General features: G+C 38.8%; 1 protein-coding gene across 4 annotated transcripts in view; it reads left to right on the top strand.

Annotated features, from left to right (window-relative positions):
* The window catches only part of dnah5 (dynein, axonemal, heavy chain 5), a 109,119-nt gene that overhangs the window by 48,851 nt on the left and 37,652 nt on the right, over nt 1-22,616 (top strand). For all 4 annotated transcript variants that reach the window (XM_078251910.1, XM_078251909.1, XM_078251912.1 and 1 more), the window contains 16 exons: nt 1,853-1,987; nt 2,324-2,446; nt 2,729-2,942; nt 3,194-3,417; nt 3,876-4,074; nt 4,203-4,375; nt 4,894-5,024; nt 6,043-6,196; nt 10,153-10,420; nt 11,732-11,855; nt 12,836-12,943; nt 13,515-13,629; nt 14,211-14,387; nt 16,427-16,630; nt 17,984-18,163; nt 20,271-20,408. In XM_078251910.1, coding sequence (XP_078108036.1) covers nt 1,853-1,987; nt 2,324-2,446; nt 2,729-2,942; nt 3,194-3,417; nt 3,876-4,074; nt 4,203-4,375; nt 4,894-5,024; nt 6,043-6,196; nt 10,153-10,420; nt 11,732-11,855; nt 12,836-12,943; nt 13,515-13,629; nt 14,211-14,387; nt 16,427-16,630; nt 17,984-18,163; nt 20,271-20,408 — 2,667 coding nt within the window. The remainder of the gene's footprint in view (nt 1-1,852; nt 1,988-2,323; nt 2,447-2,728; nt 2,943-3,193; nt 3,418-3,875; nt 4,075-4,202; nt 4,376-4,893; nt 5,025-6,042; nt 6,197-10,152; nt 10,421-11,731; nt 11,856-12,835; nt 12,944-13,514; nt 13,630-14,210; nt 14,388-16,426; nt 16,631-17,983; nt 18,164-20,270; nt 20,409-22,616) is intronic.

Raw genomic sequence — 22,616 nt, 5'->3', positions numbered from 1 at the left:
AACTAAACGGTGTATATCTGTATACTGACAGTCAAAATTGAAAGTATAGATCTATAAAAAAGGAGCTGTGAATAGGAACATTTAGTATACATCGCCCTCTTCATAGTGTCTTTAAGCCTTATGGTAAGGGTTTTAGAGAGGGTAGCGGCCATTTAATTTCTTCTCTGTTGAGTGTATAATGCTTCATTTATTCCAGGATACAGCTGAGTAGCACACTCTTTAGATCAATAGCATGGCAGCATGGCTGGATGCAGCATAGATCACCTAAAATAACAATATTAAAATAGTGAGGTCAATGCTTTACTTGAGAGCCCATCAAATGATCCACCATGTGGCATTCATCAGGAGCAACTGTGTGTATTTGTATGTGTGCATGTGTGTAAGAGTCATTCAGATTCATTATGCCATGAGAGGAGAGTGGGGAGCTTCTGTATGTTGGTGTGTTTGTGAAGAGGTGGTTTGTGTGGGGGTGATATTTTACTTTGGAAGCTCCTGAATTCCATTTACTTTTACTGATAAACCTACTTTTTCCAAAGGCCCATGGATCTAAATAGTGAACAAAAATGTATTGCTCGAAAAACATTTCATTATGTTAAGCTGTGACTAAGGTCCGTGATATCAATAGCTTATATGGCTGGTACACAGACAACCCCTTTAACCCCTGAACGCATTGTTTTATCAAGTGGATCTGTAAAAACCTATATGTGTGTAGCCTGCTGTATTTAGACCCACACAGGACACAATAACTTCTTCGGGGTTCGTTTATTTTTGTAATATTGGCAGTTCCTTGCAATTTAACAGAAAGGCCAAAACCAAAAATAATTAAAATGTTAAAATACAGCAGTGGGATTAGGACACTGACATAGAAAACAAACTAAAACAATACAAATATACCTTCACAATAAACTCCAGTTGATTCTTAAATGTACAGTTTGACTTAGAAAACACATTTCACAGAATACAGACTCTGAAAACCGGGCTTCACCAGGGCGCGCACAACTTCACTCAAGCAGTTGTTGTACTTTACCAATAACCACATACAATAGCATAGGTGAGGCTTTATGCATGCTAACAATACCTTGCTAACACATGGAAACACTGGCGTCGGCTGCTACACATGAAATCCATCAACATCCATCCAAAGTCAATCTCATTTATAACATATCCAGTTAAAAGATTAACACAGAAATAATTGTAACCTTTTGTACATACGTGTTTTTAACCAGTTGTGCAATATTTACCTATTTATTTCACACGATGTACTCTGGCATTCTCCACTGTGCTGTTTCTCTGATCGGCCCGAAAGAAAAAGAGAGTGACCAAGAGACACCTCGCAAATCTTGGCATGTGACACCGCCACCTAGTGGCTGGAATAACTAACTAAAAATTGACCTTCTGCCAGCGCACAAACAAACATATGCACATTTCTTTCATTTTTAGACCACAAAATACATACTGAAACAAACCAGAAATAAATGAGATGGGGGTGTTACAACAAATTCACCCCCGGCTACATGTGAATAAATGGAAACAAAAAAGTAAAAGCGTTTTTTAATTTCGCTCTCTGTCTCTTTTGCTTTCTTGAGGGGTCTGTTTGGATTTTGGAGTGTATATGTCATTTGTTATGCAACATCCATGATGGATTATAGTTTTTCAATGGTTGGAAGGTGCTCAGTAAAATTGGAGGACACGACAAATTTAGTTTCCGTCAACAGTTAAAATCTCAAGCTCAACAGAATAATTAACTGTGTTGCCATATCACATTGCATAGAAATTACATTAACTGCATACACTGTAGAGATTTGTCTTACATGAAACTTTACCCTGACAAAAAAGTATACATTTCCCCTAGGCTGTTTTGCTGATTGGAGAGCAAGGAACAGCTAAGACTGTTATCATCAAGAGCTACATGTCAAAGTATGATCCTGAGACCCACATCGGGAAGAGTCTCAACTTCTCTTCTGCCACCACACCACTCATGTTCCAGGTAAAGCAGATCTGTCTGTTAACTTTTCTCTTAATTACTTTAGGTTTAACAACTGGCTGTCTCATTCTCTGCAGTTTCATTGAAGATGGATACTTTACATCTGTGGTAACTTGTCATGGATTGTCATGGCCTTGTGAAGTAACATTAATCAATGTCTAGTCTGATTAATAATGTGCAGGCTGGATGGAGGACCACTGTCTTTTTCTTGTACATGTCTGAGCTGCGCATTGATCAAGCTGTTACTATGGATTATTTCTGAGTGGAACTTCAGATCTGTCTTTTTTCTGTCACCATATGTGTTGTCTTTTTTAATTTACTCCCCTGTTTCTCTTTTAGAGGACTGTGGAAAGCTATGTGGATAAGAGGATGGGGACCACTTATGGACCCCCTGCTGGGAAGAAAATGTCAATTTTTATCGATGATATCAACATGCCTGTCATCAACGAATGGGGAGACCAGGTCAGGAATCATTTTAACATCAATTAATTGAAATATTAAGAAATAACCTTTCACTAGCTACCTCACTCAATAGTAATTTTCTAGTTATTTCCCTTGTTTTAAATCCAATGAAAGATAATTTAAAGTCAAATTTATTAGACAATTTAATTTCTCACATTTCTGTGACCTATTTAAATGATACAATTAAATGAACTGATGATAACAGCAAAGAAGAATGCTAATGTAAACTAATAACAAATAGACCTCTTCTTGATTTAAGGTTGCTTTTTTTGCCCATCATAGGTGACTAATGAGATTGTCAGGCAGCTGATGGAGCAAAATGGGTTCTTCAATCTGGAGAAACCAGGAGAGTTCACCAATATTGTGGACGTTCAGTTTCTAGCAGCTATGATCCATCCAGGAGGAGGCCGTAATGACATCCCACAGAGACTGAAAAGGCAGTTCTCCATCTTTAACTGCACCCTGCCCTCCAATGTTTCCATTGACAAGATATTTGGTGAGTAAAAAGAGTGTGGTGGAATCATTATTGATGTTTGTATTGAATCAAATAATTTGCTTAAGGTTAAGGAATGTTATCAAACTTGATATTGATGATACTACAGTGCCAATTTACTAAAATACTACAAATACTGAAGTGACTCAAAAAATATCAATAATTATATTGTCTCTTATACTGTACTTTTGATAAAAATCATACGCTTACACATCCCAACCTTAAACTACCCCATCATCGACTCTATTATGTAGGTGTGATTGGTGAGGGCCACTTCTGTGCACCTCGCGGTTTTGCCGATGAGGTTCGAAACACCGTGCCCCGTTTGGTGTCTCTGACCCGCCGTCTCTGGCAGTTGGTCAAGGTCAAGATGCTTCCAACTCCTGCCAAGTTCCACTACATCTTCAACCTGAGGGATCTGTCCAGGATCTGGCAAGGCATGCTCAATACCAACGCTGAGGTGGTCAACTCTGTCCAGGTAAGAAGATTTAAATGTGTGCTTAATTAACAGGTTTTTATTTGATTGACCTCATTTCTAAAATGTCACATAATTAAGAAAGGTGTTTAACATGGTTGGACTTCTACTGGTTGGAACAGATTCCTTGACTATGTACAGTATATAGGGTTTATTAGAAGAATGCATGTGTATGACAAAGCATTCAGACAGGAAAAGTATCGCTAAAGTGTCTAAAATAATTAAATCAAAAGTTCAACTGACAAAAACACTACTATAAATAAGCCTAAATAAGTATCTCTCTGCACCATCAATCCAAATGCAAAAAGGTCTTGTGTATACACTTCAAATATTCCTACCTTAGTTAAAATACACACTACTGCATTCAAATGCATTTTTTTAACAAGGTTTTTATTCATTTTTCATTGCAATTACAATTTTCAACGAAAATGAGAGCAATAACACAAAATCATAATTTCCAGGTGCTGATGGCATTGTGGCAGCACGAGTGCAGTCGTGTGATAGCTGATAGATTTACTATGCCTGAGGACGTAGAGTGGTTTGACCAGGCTTTGGCGAAACTGGTAGAAGAGGAGCTTGTCGAGGAGCACAAGAACATAGTGGACTATGGACGAGACAGATACTTTGTCGACTTTCTACGAGACGCACCTGAGGCTACAGGTACTGATCAGTCGAAAGGATACAGCACTGAAACATTTCAGCAGTGTTGTTGTCTCTTTAAAAACAAAAAAAAAAAGAGTTTGCTTTGTATTTTGATTATTTTAACGTAAAATGTTCTTTCCTCACAGGGGAAGAGCCAGAAGATTCAGACTTTGATTTACCCAAGGTGTACGAGCCTACTGAATCATTTGAGAGTTTAAAGGACCGCCTGAACATGTTTCTGAGCCATTACAATGAGAGCATCAGGGGTACGGGCATGGACATGGTCTTCTTTCAGGATGCTATGATACATCTGGTCAAGGTATTCAAGACTTTTATCATTTAGCCACATTATTGTGTTTTCTAAAGTAAAGACATTTTAAATTAGTAAGAATAGATATCACAAGCTTTTTATTTTATAGATTAGAACAAAGTATTCTGACAGGGGAGTGAATGTGTATTTTAAATGAGGCAAATTAAAATGTGCATGCGTAAAAAACAAAAACACGCAGCCAAACTCAAAACAAACTCAGAGACAGAGCAATGGGACACGGGCACCTCATTGGAGTCGTGCCCCTGGCCACCAGGCAAATGTTTCTTAATGAATGGTCAAGCTTCTTGCATTTGAAAGCCCTCAGATGCGCTCAGACAGCCTTAAAGCCCCAAAATATCCTGCCAGCTGCAGCCCTCTAAAACACTTGCTTGCTTTCTCACTTTGCACAACATCTCCCTTTCTGTCTCCCTTGCTTTTTGCACTTCCAACTTGTCACATATATATACTCCTGTTCATTTTATTTATTAATTCTAGTGTTATGTGTATGTTTGGTTTTGTGTATGTAGGTGTCGAGGATAATCCGGACGCCTGGAGGTAATGCCTTGTTGGTGGGTGTTGGGGGTTCAGGCAAACAGAGCCTGACCAGACTGGCCTCATTCATAGCTGGATACAAGATCTTCCAGATCACTCTCACACGGTAATGCTCACATACAATAGGCGTATATGCATGCACACACACATCTACAACATGAAGTTGTTCAGATTCCATGACTTTCGAATGATACAGAGTCACTTTATAACAAAAACATGTAGTCGATTTGAGTCAATTTGCAAAGCTATCCCTAAAGTGCTGCACCATGTATCGCTGGCTTACAATTATTTTCTAGAGTACAATTACCCTGTAACATGCAATAGCATAATGACAGGCTGTCACTCCTGGTCTCTTTAATAATATTGAAATATTGAATCATCCCTGGAAAAACTACAAAAAATAAATCTACTTTTAGATATGAAATCAAAACCACCATACTCTCTTTTTTTTGTATGAGTATGAATATTCTGTCTCAGTTCTGACATCTTTCCGGAGCTGCAATCAGAATTAATGAATTGCTAGGACAGGATATGTCTTCTGTATGAGACAATATAATTGTCTCCTATGACACTCTTTTCAGTGCAGTTGACTCTCCTTTGCTTTAACTGTGTCCTTTTGCTCTGCTTGCTCTGTCCTACACTTTGTCTGCCTCATTGTTCTGTCTCACTCTAGCCTCCATCTCTCTCTGGCTCTCCCAACCTGTCAAATGTTTTTCTTCCTCAGTCCCCATGTGCATTTGTCGCCCTCATATTTCCAGTCTCTTGCTTTTTTCCTGACAGATTTTAGTGTTTGGTATTAAATGTATGAGCCTCTGGACTCCATAGCCCTGTGGGGCAGAAAACAGGCACCTTGATTTTTTTCTCTCTTTCTACACACACAGACAGTTGTCTTTTCCATGCACATCCAGTACAGTTATGTCTCTATTTCTCATGCAGACTCAATTCAACTCTCATTCTCTGAAACCTAACTTTTTAATTTCCTTCATATAAAATATCCCTTTTAAATATCACTGTCATCCTGACTGTGTTACTCTGTTGCTTCTCCTGCATGTAGTTTCTCGCCCATGTTTTTATGCGATTAATTCACACTTGATATTTATTTTATGTATTCTGTTCTTTGGCAGCTCATACAACACAGCCAACCTGATGGATGACCTGAAGGGTTTGTACAGAACAGCTGGCCAACATGGCAAAGGTATCAGCTTCCTCTTTACTGACAACGAAATCAAAGACGAGTCCTTCCTCGAGTACATGAACAACGTCCTGTCATCTGGAGAGGTCAGGAGCACAGACATGGAAATAAGACATAAAATCACACATGCATATATTGTTATAATAATATAAACTTCACAATTTAATGTGAACTTGGTAAATATCCAAAATACATTTAACAAGAAATGTAAAAGCAGCTGATAAGATTTCAAGAGTTCAATTGCTGAAGAGCCCCCACAGTAATACGTCCCCCTTGGTTTGGTGCTGTGAACTAGGAACAAACTAGCTAACAATCTGCATTCTGGCTCATAGGAAACATACTAGCCATATAGTGTAGTTTAGCATTAGGCCATGTATATGCTTAAATGTTAGCAGTCAAATGTTGCAAAATGCATCTGTCATAATATAATATAATGCTACAATACAATTCAGAGGATGTTGTATTATAACTAAATATATCCCAGTGCATGCTTTATAGACATACATTCCCATATATCTTTATATTTATGTCTTGCTTATCAGTGTAATTTACCAGACATGTGTAGAGGGTATGAAACACAGACAAATTCATTATTAAGAGTGGTGCCTGGGAAAAAAAATGGATGTATTATCTTTTGCTGAATGCCCTGGCACACATGTACTTTTATTGCAGTTTTGATAATCAACATATACCCTTTATTATGATGAAAGCCTACTGTGGATACACAAAGCTGCTGCACTGACTCAAATGCTCACATTGACATCATCTTGTTTGTTTAGCACAAAAGCCTTCATTATACTTTTGTTGTGCCGCTGAAACTGACAGCTAGCATTCACCCTTGAGTGAAACAGGCATTTCATAACTGTGATACCAAGTCAGCGACAGCACAGACGAGAAAACCATGTTGTCTCTTTCTGGTTAATGAGCAGTGGAGTTTATCACAATTCAATCCAATTAAAAAGCAAATTGCATGTTCGCTGTCAATACGATAGCATTTCACAATTATTTTCTCATTGATTTGGATGTAATGAAGCTGTAACAGAAGAGACAGATACAGCTAGAGCTGCATCGCTTTGCATTTAAGCTGCAGAATGGCCTTTTTCCTGTATTACTCTGTAACAGCAACAGGAGGAGGAGGAGGTAGCTTTAAGGTCAGGTTTACACATTTCTCTGCTGCGGTCCCAGAATCATCCATTGTACTGGATCCAGTGGCTGTGTGTTACTGGGTCAAATAAAACATTTGCAAAGCACTGATCCTCTAACTTACTATCTTCTTTAGCTCGCTCCTTTCCTCTTACTTCAACATCTTTTCCTCCACACCTACAGTACTCCCCTTTATGTGCTATTCCTTCCTGTTCCCACTCATCCTTTGCCTCTTCCTCTCATTGTCTGTTTTTCCCTCTGGCTTTCTTCCTGTTCTGACTGCACCATTTTCCCTCGTTGTCCTCTTAGTCCCTTCCTCCTCCTCAATTTGTACTCTCTAGTCCAACTTCATTGTTGTCCTCTTTGCCTTCTCATCTTCCTCTCCCTCTCAATTACCCTTCATTTTTCTCCTGTTCAATAATGGGTATCTTAGCTCCTTCCTCATCATCCAAATTTTCTTGACGTCTCCTCTTCAGGTAATCCTTTCTACTCCTTCCTAATGGTCTTGATTCATATTTAAGGACAGAACTACAAAAATGCCACAGCAATGACCTTATCACCAACAATAAAAGAAAAAGGGATCTGTGAATAGCAACTTTAAAGATAACATGTACTGTACATGTACCTGTACTCAACAGATTTTTGGAGAAAGATTAATTCAATGTGCTGAGTGAACTACTTATTTTAAACACGCCTAATGTCAATGTCATTTAAATCATATACAGTATCTCACTCCCAGATACTTCTCCATCAGGCTGTCACTTGTACTACTGCTTTGTGCTGACATAAGAGACTTGCAACTTTTTCCCAGCTCTCACTACTTAGATGTTCATGTTCTGTGATCTTTATGTTATGTAGTTCTAATCAGACATGGCCCCGTTTTATAACAGCATCTTAATGCTAAGCATAAAGCCCATCTTTTATGTTTTCTCACATTGAAAAGAATGTTTGATTCAACACAATTGAAACTTGTTAAATTTATAAAAATTAGCTTTCACTAACAAGGAAACATTCACACTTATACATACAGTAAATAGGATAATTTGATAAGATCAGGAGAGGGCATGCTACAAGGGGGAGAAAACTATTTTCTTAAAAAATAAATCTTTTCCCAAACTAGCCCTATGTTGTGCATTCATGGTTGATTTGCAAGTGCCATTACACATAGTGATGTGCCCCTATTGGTTGTGTACTGTATGAATCTCATCGCCTCATTGCAATGATGTGTGGCATAACCATTACAAAGTTGAGTGTAGATGTGCAGCAAAATTAGCTACTGTACATTTCCATTAGCTACTAAGCATGACAATTCCAAGTGTCTTTCTTGGTTATTTCATTTATGCTTAGTATTTTTTAATATTCTACATGGCCCTGAAACCGAAAAATCAGTTTATCAACATTTTAACATGACGGGCAGCCAATGTCAATAGCCCTGGGTGCTTTTTACCCTCTTACTTTTGCTTCACCTCATAATTTTTTCCAGATTTTCCCTCCTTTCACCTTTTGTTACCTTCTTATTTACTTCTTTATTTACTCATCTTTTCTTCTTCTGTCCTCCTCATTTTCCATTTGCCTATTATTTTTTCTAATCTCCCTTTATTTTCTGTTGCTCTCTCTGCCTTATCAAGATAGCATCCAAATCCACCCACTGTTCCACCTCCTCCCCCTGCTTCTCTCCCACCCTCCCTCTACCTCCATCCTAAATAACAATTTAAGCAGCAGCTGCTTTACCAGGGAGGTAAATAGAAGTGGGAACCAGAGTTTGTGTCTGGGTGTTTGTGTGCAGGTGAGAGGTTTGTGTGTGTGTGTGTGTGTGTGTGTGTGTGTGTGTGTGTGTGTGTGTGTGTGTGTGTGTGTGTGTGTGTGTGTGTGTGTGTGTGTGTGTGTGTGTGTGTGTCTGTGAGAAGTTTGTGCTGCAGAAGTGTTACAGTAGGATGACTGTGTGTGAGAAACAGTGACAGAGAGAAACAAAGAAGAAGAGCGAGGTGTTAGTATGAGGTTGTTGTAATATGTGAGAGTAACCCAGCAGATGGTTAGAAACATGGTGCTTTTAATCACCACCCCAAGGCTCTCTCCTGCACTCTCTCTCCTCTGTTACCCACTCTCTCTCTCGGTAACTAGTGATTTGTCCAAAAATACATTAAATAAATTAGAAACACCATTTAAACACTATAATTAGGTTCATTCACGAGCTGCTAAGCAACATAGAATTAATAAAGAGATCGAGACAAATGCCAGAAGTTATAGGGAGTAGTTGGAAAGTTGAGCATGTGATGACAGGAAATTAATCAAAGACATCTCAGCACTACTTCAAGGGTTTAATTTTAAATATGTTATTCTGGGGAAATCTTGCATTTGAATTAATTAATTACCTTGCCATGTTACTGTTTGGGAGGCCTTTTTTCAAATTGTGCTTCTCTGAATTTCTGTTTGCCACTAATTGTCTCCATGTGCCTCAATTAAAGATTATTATTTGAAAGTCTGGGCTGCATGAGAAATTCAAGATTGAATTAAGCACTTATTTGCCATGCTAAACATGCAGTACCAGTTTTAGAGTGCTGAGAAAAAACTTTTGAAATTGTCTTATGGTGACCTGTATCTCTGTATTTTGAAGTTGAAATGAAATAAGAAGTACTACCACAATTACTGCTTACAAAGCACATATATGAGAGAAAGGAGACATCCTAAAATGGTTAAAATTCCATTTTAATTTTGTGTACACAGGAACAAAATAAAAAAAACAAAAGGTAGATTAAAACAAACAAAAATATCTATCCCAGCCAAACCTACTGGACACAGTCTAACCAGTATTTTTTAGGACAAACAACCAAAAAAGAGACATAAAGCTGGATAGATCATGTAATTTGACATTATTGGGTGTGTGTGTGTCTATCCTCAGGTGTCCAACTTATTCGCTCGTGATGAGATTGACGAGATCCTCAGTGATCTCATCCCTGTCATGAAGCGGAAGTTTCCCAGGCGACCACCGACCAATGAAAATCTTTACGAGTACTTCATGTCAAGAGTCCGACATAATCTCCACGTTGTTCTGTGCTTCTCGCCCGTTGGGGAAAAGTTCCGCAACCGGGCATTAAAGTTTCCTGCATTGATATCTGGTTGCACCATGGACTGGTTCAGCCGGTGGCCAAAAGATGCTCTTGTTGCAGGTACATTTCACAGACAATTTTTATTTTATATTGATATGATCTGCGTATATAATGGTAGCATTTGTTTCCCCAATATGCATCCCTGTACTCTATCTTCCATTTAGAGTGGCTGCTGTAATCTTCTCAGTGCTGTAAAATCTGATTGAACTTGGATATTACAACATTCAATTATCACATAGCCAGCTTGTTCACAGTGTGTCCTATGTGCTTTCTGATTAATGAAAGTCAGAACAAAAATAGAACTTTTCAAATGATCTTTGTTACAACTCAGACTGCTGGAAGTGAATACTGTCATTTCCTCAATTCCTCCTATCATTTGTCCTTCATTAATATTTATTATTGATCTTATAGGCAACGCTTCAGAATGTTGTCTTTAAAGGAACACGCCGACTTATTGGGACTTTAGCTTATTCACCGTAACCCCCAGAGTTAGATAAGTCCATACATACCCTTCTCATCTCCGTGCGTGTTGTAACTCTCATTCTCAGAAAGGCAAAGCATTGCTACTCTGCTCGGGGCTTCTCAGGTGCTGCAATCATATCACTCCGCCCAAGTAGCAGAAGTAGCAGTGCTTCGCCTTTCTGAGAATATAGTTCCCAGTTCGTAGACGGTTAGAATATGGCTGTGTCTCATGTGACCTTGTTATTTGTACATGCTGTGACTATACAAATCACAACATGTAAATAGGAACATGTTGGCGTTATTTTGTCACTTATTGGGAGCAGTAGGCTAGTTGGAACCGATTACCTTCAGGATCTGTGCTAGGCTAAGCTAGCGGTGGAGCCGTCTGACAGAGTTACAACACGCACAGAGATGAGAAGGGTATGTGTGGACTTATCTAACTCTGGGGGTTACGGTGAATAAGCTAAAGTCCCAATAAGTCGGCGTGTTCCTTTAACCAATACTATAGATGGCAATAACATTTTTCATACACATAACTGTAATTTTTTTCAGTTATTTTAAATCTGTGCATCTCATTTTGTCCTGAAAAATAAATCTTGCACCACATTTTCTAATTATCCCCTGCTGTCTCCTTCTGTTTATAAATGTCCATTCCATATTTTGTCAAATCATCAACAGAATAATGACACAGATGTTGCAGTAATACATGTAACCAATAATCCATAATGTCCCATGCAATTACACTCAGTCATTCCTGCTTGGACAACAATCAATTTGAATTTCTTACAGCATGTCAGAATTGAGCAGTAAAGAAGCTGGTTTCAGTAATCAATGTCAACTCTCTCTGTATGTTTCTCCACTTAATTCAGCTCTCTCTCATTCTTACTTCTCCATCTTTATGTCCTTCAGTTTCAGAGCACTTCCTGTCAGTCTATGACATCGACTGCTCATCCCAGGTTAAAAATGAGGTAGTCCAGTGCATGGGTTCTTTTCAGGATGGCGTGGCAGAGAAGTGTGTGGACTACTTCCAGAGGTACAGTAGTTTGTTAAACAGATTGCCTTTCTGTATCTACAGCAGCAATCCACCCGTGAACAAAATCCACATATTATTCTGTTATGTCAGACAGTTTGATAAATATCGTTAGTAGTGCAAGAGTTTATCTTTATTTATTTCTATAAGTATATATTTTTGAGAGCATTTAGACTTTAGAGAGACTTTATTAGAGAGCTGATAATATAAAGAAGACAGGAATTTAGAATGAACACATTGTGCAAATGATTCTTCTGCTTTTTTTGTAATAAACAATTTTTTTAATTTATTTTTTAAACAACATACAAAACATACAAATCCCAATATGAACATACCCCCCCACACACACACACACACACACACACACACACACACACACACACACACACACACACACACACACACCGTCGTGGCACACCCAAAGATAGAAAGATGACACAGCAATACTCAAGACCACACAACAAAACAACAAAACAGACCATAAACCAAACACACATATGTATAGATGACAACACCATAAGCCCACCATACATGTCTCTCCCCAGCACAAAGCCTCCTAGGAGCCCCCCAGAAAGCTCAGGTACTTTCCCCATTTTCTAATGCAGACATCCGAACTGGAAAACCGTCTATACGACAACCCCCCCCAAAGGCAGCTACCCCAGCCATCCCACAAGCCCACTCCCGAACCAACAGCACCTCAACATTCCTCCATCCTCTCAAAAAAATCCACCTGGCCAACCCAAAGAACAAACAATCTTGGGCTGAACAGAACCCAGTTCCTGCAATCTGACACAGGCCACCATGCATCCCAATCCAAAACTCCTGGACCTCACCATTGGACCACAGGACACAAAGCAACTGGCCGTTCACCGCCCCACACCCCCAACAACCCAGTGTGTCTTTCAGACCAATTCTATCCTGCATGAGCATAGAATGATTTTTATGACATTAATTTAACCTACTGTAATCTAATTTAAATCTAGATACCGACGCTCGACCCACGTCACACCTAAGTCCTACCTGTCCTTCATTCAGGGCTACAAGACCATCTACAAGGAAAAGAGGTCTGAAGTCCAGACCCTGGCCAACAGGTAAACAAAATTATAGGATTAAGTTAGATATTTGTTATAGCTGTAATTACAATGTTAACATACTGTATACTGTAGTGCAATTTAGCCTTTCTAAAATGTAAGATTTCATTCCACCTTAGAATCAATACCTCTGCTCCATATTGTCTACATTTCTTACAGTTAGTAAGGGTTGGTTTGTAATGTGTTTGACATGATAATAGATTAATAAAGTTGTTGAATCTTAAATCTGTAGTCTTCCTTCATGAGTAGTATATACTGTAGATAATATATATATATATATATATAGTCATTAGTGAGGCATCAATAATTAGGCATGATTAGTGCATTTCCTGAAAAATACAGCTGTTTTCACAAAGGGGCCAATCCAGAATCATCAGTTAGGGGTCATTTTTTCAAATTATGTCAAAATGTCATGTAGTTCATCTTGAAAGTGGTGAAAATGTACAACAAACAGGATCCCAGGTGTAGATGTGTAGATTTCTCTCAGATAGTCTAGCACAGAATAGAAATGTCCAATATTCTTTAATTGTATGTGGCTTACCTGATTATGTTTACTATCTCTCCTGTTTAGGATGAACACTGGTCTCCAGAAGCTGAAGGAGGCATCAGTGTCTGTAGCAGCACTCAGCAAGGAGCTGGAGGTGAAAGAGAAGGAGCTACAGGTTGCTAATGACAAGGCTGATATGGTAGGTTTCAGGCAGGAGAATGTTTTTGTGTGTGTGTGTGTGTGTGTGTGTGTGTGTGTGTGTGTGTGTGTGTGTGTTGTTTGGGTTCAGAGAGTGTGTCGAGAGAACAATTTCCAACAGTTGTCTTTTTTTAAGTTGGCTTAAGATTGCACCATTATTCTAAATTAAATAAATCAAGTTGATACTTTGGATTGAAACAGCAGCACACACCATACTATGTATGCATTCATAGTATTCGTCTTTGTTTATTTTTCTGGATATGAATATTTGTTATTCTGGTCATTCATAACTATAATTTTCTGTAGGCATGTGCAGGTAGGTACATGTGGGTATGCATAAACAGCACTAACATTAATGTGCCTCAGAATAAATGAATGAATAATAAGATGGCTGCATTAACACTAATAAAGTTTCACTAATAATTAGAAATTAGAGAACGAATAGAAGGGCACATTCCTTTTCATTGCTGCAATTTGTTTTAATATGCTTGAAAATATATTGTTATGCACTTACGTGATGAAGCTCCTGCAGTGGGATTGCATTGACTCATGGCCATGTTTATTTTTTGTACATACACCCAGGTATTAAAGGAGGTGACAGTAAAAGCCCAGGCAGCAGAGCGAGTGAAGGTGGAGGTGCAGAAAGTGAAGGACAAGGCCCAGGCCATTGTAGACAGCATCTCAGCTGACAAGGCCATCGCTGAGGAGAAACTTGAAGCTGCCCGTCCAGCTCTTCAGGAAGCAGAGGCTGCACTGCAGGTACTGTATGGGACAGGAGACATCTGGGGACCATGTATTCAACATTTCTATCTCCCTCAGAAGGACAGATTTGTGATTTCCAAACTTGATTTGTCAGTAAAAACACAAGTTAAAGAAGGATGGACTGCCCACACAAAGTATTTATATATTCTTATCTCGACTGCTGTAACTGTAACTAATGCGTGTTTATCTCGCCTTCAAGACTGTTACCTCAGTTACTGCATCACCTAAGAAGTTCCCAGTTATTTTTAGAGTTGAATACCACTTTTGTCTACAAAGCAGTGCATACTCTGGCTGCATGATCTCCTATCCCAATACTGTACATCTTAACACACAAGGTCCCCTGAGACATCTTTATGGCTCCCGATTGAAGAAAAAGTTATACTGAATGGTGACAGAGGTTTGTCAGTAGCTGCACCAAAATAATGGTGCTCTCCATCATTATTATTGATTATCCCAGTCCATTGATATATTTAAGAAGCAACTTAAAACCCACTTTGAGTCACATCCTTTCAAATGTATTTGATTTCTTGTCCAATCTGCATACGTGCTTGGGAGAGTCTGACCTTCGGTTATATGCATCTTTTTATTGTTTTCTGCTTCATATATGTTATTCTCTGTCCATCCATTTTCGAGTCCCTTTTCTACTTATAACAACCAATTTCATTCAAGCCTACTGTATCATGCAGTGCCACTCCTCAAGATGTTCTCTGCTGCCCCTGTATATGGTTTGTCCAAGCATAGGTTTGCCCTAAAAGATAGCCCGAGGGTTATAAATTGTCAGCAGTTTATTGTGCCCTTCTGTTTGGCTTAATGTCTCCACCACCAATATGTTTCTTGCTCTCACTTTGTGTTGCTTCAGGGTGCCACTTAGAGCACACTGTGACTTGTTGTGTGTAGCTGCATGCAGGATTTTGCCTACAGCCTTCCCACCCTGTACAGTATGTGTGTAACAGCGGGTGTGTCTAAAGTTAGCATTTTGCTCTGGAGCTGTGTTGTAATTAAAGCTGTCCTCCTGGGTAGATGGTTGCATACAGATATCCTATGGCAGGTCCCTCATTAGAATTTTCATCTTGCTGCTACGGATGGAAGTTTCATATTTTCAAGCAGGCAAACCTTAGGCAATCTGTCTGGATTGATGATCATGCATTTTAGAAATGTATATGTGCTCTTAGATAGTTTGAAATAGTGCTCTTGGTGCACACAACTGGACTTACTGCTGGTTACAGCTGGTCTCTGCAGAGACTGTGTAATTATTTACACTTTAAGTCCCCCTTGAAAAATAAACCTCATCTACTTTGTATGTTTCTTTGATTTAGCTCTTAATTAACACAAGCATACAACAATGAGTTTTCATAGAAATGAATGTGTATTGCAAATATTTGCTTGAACCAATTGATTAATTTCAAAATTTGTAAAGCTAAATTGAAATCATGGATTTGAGGTAACCTTATTGAGACATTTTCATAAAAAGCAGTGGAGAGCAGAGAAGATGAGAGGCGTTAGCGGTAGAGGATGTGCCAGACTGCCTGTAGGCTGACTCTTGGGATGACAAATCAGAGTGTTAATGGAGCAGGGGGTAGAGAGCAGAAAGGAGTAAAAGTGCAAAAAGGAGAAGAGATAAGATAAGCGGGCAGGGGGCCTGATGAAGCAGCCAAACAACTCTCACTGGAACATTTTCTTTACTCTCCTGCTGCCTCTCTCATTTAAATCAGTCCCTTAAAGTAATTCTCTGTCCCTCTCTGCAGAACTGTTGTTTATACTTACAGTCTTCATGTTTTCTATATTTTCCTCTATGTCTTATTGTCAGTGCCTCTAGTTGTATTTCCTCTGTACACTTCCTATGTTTTATATTCTCAAACTGCAGCATTGTGTATGATTCCCTTTATACAGAATGTCCTTTATTAAAAAGATGTTATGAAATTCTTAATCCTTTGCTCTCATCTCAGTTAATCACCTCACCTTATAGTGTATCTTGTGTACAACTAATATGTTTTCCTACTAAAATCCCCTATTTGTCTTTTCTCATACCCACTCAGACAATCAAGCCATCAGACATTGCCACAGTACGAACACTTGGTCGTCCCCCCCACCTCATTATGCGGATCATGGACTGCGTGCTGCTGCTCTTCCAAAGGCGGGTCAACACAGTGAAGATCGACCCAGAGAAGAACTGCCACACGCCGTCCTGGCAGGAATCCCTAAAACTCATGACAGCTGGAAACTTCCTGGGCAGCCTGCAGGTACACTCGATAATATCAGATTTATAAAGTTGAGATTGAAGTAAGGAATAATGTTGATGCTGTAGAAGGCCTGCTCACATATGCCCTAGTTCTCTTGGTTTTGACAATGTTAAACATGAAAAAAGGTATAATCATTGGAAATGCATTACTAAAGGAACATAGAAAGGCTTTTTCCTTACAGTCTCTTATGTTGTAAAATTAAGTCAGACAACATACAAAGACTATAATTGTATGTTGATGGATAGTTGTGAATTAAAAACAGCAAAAATCTATGTTATAGATTCTTCAATAATATCCTAGTGTATCCTGTATCCAAGTAGCCCCTATTTGAAGATGCCACAAGTGCTTCTTAGCACTTTGTGTTTCAGTATGCAGCAGAATCACTGCCTGTAGCTCAACTAATCAGTGAATTGTAAATGTTTTATACCCACTTACATGATGATTATATGACTTTTTAATGGATAAAATTAGCTGTTGTTGTTATAGCTACATTTTCTGTATAGGAAAAAGGTTGGCCTTCATGCCTTCTCAGTCTTGCAGGCAACAACTTCATAACCATATTAGGTATTTGAGTGTTTATCACAGTAATAATAATGTATGCTCTTGTACATATGAGCTTAAAAGTTCAGAAAGACAGGTTTGGGCAGGTTTGATCAATTTGCAATAATTTGCAGTAATTAAACGCCAAGGTGATGTGATGGAATCAGGATAATGTGTAAAATAGGCACAATCAGTGTGAGGACATCTTATGGTCTTTGATTTCACAAACATTTGAATCCACAACAGTCCACAACTTTCTTAGATTTGTCTGAACTTGTTCTACATTAACCCCCCTCTCATTGTTACATATTTCTGTCTACCAATCTCTCTTTTCTGTTATTTCTATCTCATCTCTCTTTTTACCAAACTACACTTTTATCTTACCTTGTGCACCTCTGTATGTTATGTTATCTTTAATCTTTTTGCTTCCTTGCCTTTCTGTCCGTCTCCTTCTTTTTCACCTACTCTTGCACAATCTCTTTTTGTTCTCTTCTGTGCTGTGTTCCTGTTGGATTTATCTCTCCCTCATTTGCGCTGCTCTGCTCTGCCTTGTCTTTTTTCTCTTTTTCTATTCACCAACTGCTCCACTTACTGTCTTTGCCCAATCCCCACAGCTCCATTTATCATTTTCTTCTCCTTTTTACTCGTATTTCACATAGTTTAACATTCTTCATCTTAAAGCAGCTTTTCATGAGATATCTGTGTGTAAATATTCATATATTATTTGCGTACTGACTGAACTAAGTCTTGTTTTTCCCTCCTGAACGCCCCCTCCACCAACCACCACCACTTCTCTTTCCCCCTGCCTTGCAGCAATTCCCCAAGGACTCCATTAATGAGGAAATGGTGGAGCTGCTGCTGCCTTATTTTGACATGCCCGACTACAACATTGAAACAGCCAAGAGGGTGTGTGGCAATGTGGCCGGCCTTGCATCCTGGACAAAAGCAATGGCCTCCTTCTTCTCCATCAACAAGGAGGTCTTACCCTTGAAGGTAATATACAGTACAGTGTAATATATTTAACATAGTGCTTCTTGGTGCAGCAGAGAGGTGAAACAGTGCTGTTTGTTGACAGTATGTGACATTAAATATAATCAGAATCAGCTTTAATAGCTAAGAAAGTGTGAATACATACAAGGAATTTGACTCTGGCTTTTTGGTGCAGTCAATGTACATGTACACAGAAATAGACATACGGTTAAAAACAAGGACAACAAAGCTGAAAAAAGTAAACACACTGTAAACATTTGACTACTATGCACAGATATAAGTAACAAACAAACAACCAGCTCTATAAATATTAGTCAATGTGGAAGTTCAATTGGAATGAAGTCCACAAACACATATGTCAGCCTCTTAAATTTCTCTTTACAAACACACACATTGTGTTGCACCTGTCATCATCACCCCATCAAACGCATATGACTGCAGCACACACACACTTGCACACACACTCCCTGGGCAAAGTCCATGGTCTTCCACTCTGATAAATATGGAAAACAGCTTGGTCATTAAAGTCATTGTACCAGTCACAGTCACCAAGTCTTCAGTGGGATAAAGATCTGAAAGAACATATCTGCCAATTTAGATTACCCTCTATAGGGTGAAATAAAATAAGTGTTTGGTTGCTGTGTGTGAGTGAAAATAAGAAGACTCAACAAAGTTCTACAAAATATACAAATTAACACCAATGTAAAGATTTTGAATGAATGAACCTTTAAAACTTCTTGCCTTTCTACAACAAAATGAAATGAGACATACTGATTTAATGTAAGTTAAGTATGTTACGTATGTGACGTAACTTAAGTACATTATGAAAGTTAACTTACGTAAGCGTTTTACTTTTAGGTTGCATACAAGACCAAAACAACGTTCTCCTGGGTGAAAGTTGCCTGTTTGTTTGACCCCATCAATCCAACCATATCTTGTCCCTATGCGGATGTTAAACACAGACTCTGATCAGAAACATATTTGTGATATTACAAAAAAGTAATCAAAAAAACATGATTCAGAATGCAGTTTAGTTGGGAATGTTATCTTCAGGAGACAGGGCTGTTCTGTCTTTATTTACTCTTTTTTCTAATGAATTAATAATTCCACACACAGCAGAAGGGAGCAGAGCAGAATACTCTGTGCACAAAACCCTTGATTATTAAGACACACACACACACATCTGCTCTGTCTGATGCATGGCGATCGTGTAAAAGCTTCAATTCGTAGAATGCAGTTATACTTTTGTGATCACTTTAACTTTGCCTAATGATCACCCCCCCCCCCTTTCTGGTCTCATTTTACCACTTATTTTGCTCTCTTCCACATCTCATTTTCTCAATTTTGTCTGCACCTTTATGTCTCTGCTAAACCTGGTCTCTTTATCAGATGACTTTCTCTACTTTCCTAGTTTCCCTTATCCCCTCTCTCACTGACTGTCTCCCTATCTCTGCTCATATTCTCATTTTCTGTGTCTCTCTCTTTCACACACATACAGATCTCCATGAGAATCCCTTCCTCTCCTCTTTGATCCTGATCCATTTGCATTAACAAGGAGCAGATCCTGGCAAATTGATTTTCTGGTTTCCAGCTCAGTGGTGTCTTTCCTTTAAGCTGGCCAGAGATACAGTTGGATGGACAGACAGGCAGTCAGTCAGGCAGTCAGGCAGTCAGGCAGGCAGGCAGGCAGGCAGGCAGGCAGGCAGGCGATAGTCTTCTCAGATGTCAGTTCATTTTAAATAAATCTTCCAGACTTTCTCTTCGCCAGGCCACCCAAACACACTGAGACAGACTTATACATTTTCTCTAAATCTCTGTCTCTAAACCTGTTGTGATGCATTTTCCACACAAAAAAACTGCTAATAAAACACTCACTCCTACCACCTTTCCTCTCTTTCTTTTTCTGTCAAATTCTCCCCACCTTCACCTCATCTGGTCTGTCTTCTCTTTAGAATTTTTCCAAGTCCCTCTCTTTTTGTTAGCCCTCTTCCCAGAAAACTGACTGTGACCCCTGTAGGTGTTTTATGTGCAATAACAGATCCCTCTCTCTCTCTCTCTCTCTCTCTCTCTCTCTCTCTCTCTCTCTCTCTCTTCTTCCTTTCTTTTTTAGGCTAACTTGGCAGTGCAGCAGAATCGTCTGGCAATAGCTAATGTGGACCTTCAGAAGGCTCAGGCTGAGCTGGATGCCAAGCAGGCAGAGCTGGATGTGGTACAGGCAGAGTATGAGAAAGCCATGATGGAGAAACAGGTCAATAGCTTTTCTTACTTCCTTAAAACACAAGTATAAATTATTTTGCCACACAAACATAGGAGCAGTGTGTGCTGAAAAAACAATTGGATTGTGTGATATGAAGCAGATGTGTGCTGATGCTTCACTACACCTACATCTACACCTGCAGCTTGCCATTATCTTTTATTTAAAAAATGTAACATGAGCCACCTTGCACAAACGGTTGACTTTTTTTCTTTTAAGAGTTAATTGCACTATTAATTCTGCTTAGGTACCATTGGGTATGTATGGAATGGACCACCGGAGGAAAATAGGGGAGGGTCATGTCTTTTTATTCTTTGTTGAGGGGAGGGTCATCCAATTTTTTTTTGTCTACGGGGAAGGGTCACTCAACTTTTGTATTCATGAATAGAGCAACATTTCAAAGTGGCTTGTTTGGTGCATATTTATCCATGTAGCTCCATGTAGCTCTCTCAGTCTCGGCCCCTATCGCTAGCAGATGGATCCCTCCCTGTTTAGTCAGCCAGACCTGTAGCTTTAGAGAACGTGGGATTACCCAAACTGAATAAATCCCGCTCGCACATATAAACACAAAACTGCTTTGCTAGCCCAATCGTGTTGTAACTAAGACATCTGCTGAAAAAATAATTGTATTCATTAGCATGATTGCCGTACTGCTTAGTTCAAAAACATCCAAAACACCGTACGAAAACATAGCTGACCAGACGCAAGCTTTTATTTTGAAAAGCCGAAACTCGGCAGCCGGGAGGGCATGAGACGTATATCCTTTCAGTCCCGGTGATTATTTGTAAGTTATTTGTGAAAATGTGCAAACGACAGCCTTTTCAAGGCATTTGAGAAGGAAGAAGTGGTAACATGCAAGCTCCCAAATTGACGCTCATCTGAGAAATGGAGTTTTGGATAATGTTCAGCTTCGGCAAGCTTACCTATGCTAAAATATACAATGACTGAGGAAGCCTAGTGACGAGTCCATAGCAACCAGTGTTGAATTACCCAGTGTGCTTTGCTGAATGGTCTCAATGTTTTATTGTTTTATTTCATGTGAATACTAGTTTACTAGATGAGTAACTTAGTATTTGAAGTAATGCAGTAATGCATGAAGTGTGCATTTAGTTTCCATGCTTATTGTGTTTCCACAACTATGTTAGAGAGTAAATCTACTGAAATGGCCACCACACCATAACAGAGGAGTGTGATGCGTCAGATGAGAATGCAGAGGTTTAGTTACAGACATCTCAGTTGTAGAAAAATAATGGGAAACTGTACATCTTTGCCAAGCACAAACCAGTACAATAAGTTGTTGGGGAGGGTCATCCCTTTTCTCCCAATCATTTTTGGAGGGTCATCCAAAATTTAATGCTGGTGAAGGGAGGGTCAGATCTATTTTGACTAAAGGGCCCAAAACTCCTCTGGTGGCCCCTTAATTAAATAACAAACAGTCCCTTAGCAGAGTTTAAATAGCACATAATATGCACAACTTAGAAAATGGATTCACTAGTTTGGATCCAGGCTTTCCTAATTAACTTGCTGTTCCATATGATTGTTAAAATTCGTATATCTGGCACAGCTGCCTTTATGTTTTATTGAGTCAATCAAATTTCCTGGAACAATGGGATTTAATTTCCAAATAGGTCACTCTTGTCCTTTCACAGCAATAATACGTTTCTTCATATACAGTATAAACATTTTTATAAATAAACACAGGCTGAATGAATGAAAACTATTAAATATATTTAAAAAGAAAAGTCATCTTTAAAATATGTGGGATGGCCTTACTTAAGTTAAATAAAGGCTGTAATTATCTTTACCTGTACATATTTGTTAAAACTTATGTTGTGCCACCTGCTTCTATTTATAACCAGGTTCTTGAAAGTAGAGTAGAAATGTTTCACCAAGCTTTAACTTCCTATTTGTTTGTTTTTTTTTAACTTAATTACTATCACAATCTAGTGTTTTTCAGCATTTTATCGAATAAGCCGCCCTTTTGTTTAAATAGATGACGGGCCTTTAAACTGGAATCATAGAGGTGGACTGTCTTTCTACAGTAAACAGCCTGTGATAACCTGCAACAAAAACAGAAAATGACTCAACCAAGTGGCACTTTTTGCTGTGTGTGTGTTTTTCATCATCCGTACTCTCTGTTCTGTGATAAATAACAGCATGTAAATGGAACAGTATGTGCATCAACACTCACTGATTAGGAAA

Source organism: Sander vitreus, chromosome 6, assembly GCF_031162955.1.
Source record: "Sander vitreus isolate 19-12246 chromosome 6, sanVit1, whole genome shotgun sequence".
Classification (NCBI taxonomy): Eukaryota; Metazoa; Chordata; class Actinopteri; order Perciformes; family Percidae; genus Sander; species Sander vitreus.
This window is presented reverse-complemented; position numbering and strand designations above follow the sequence as displayed.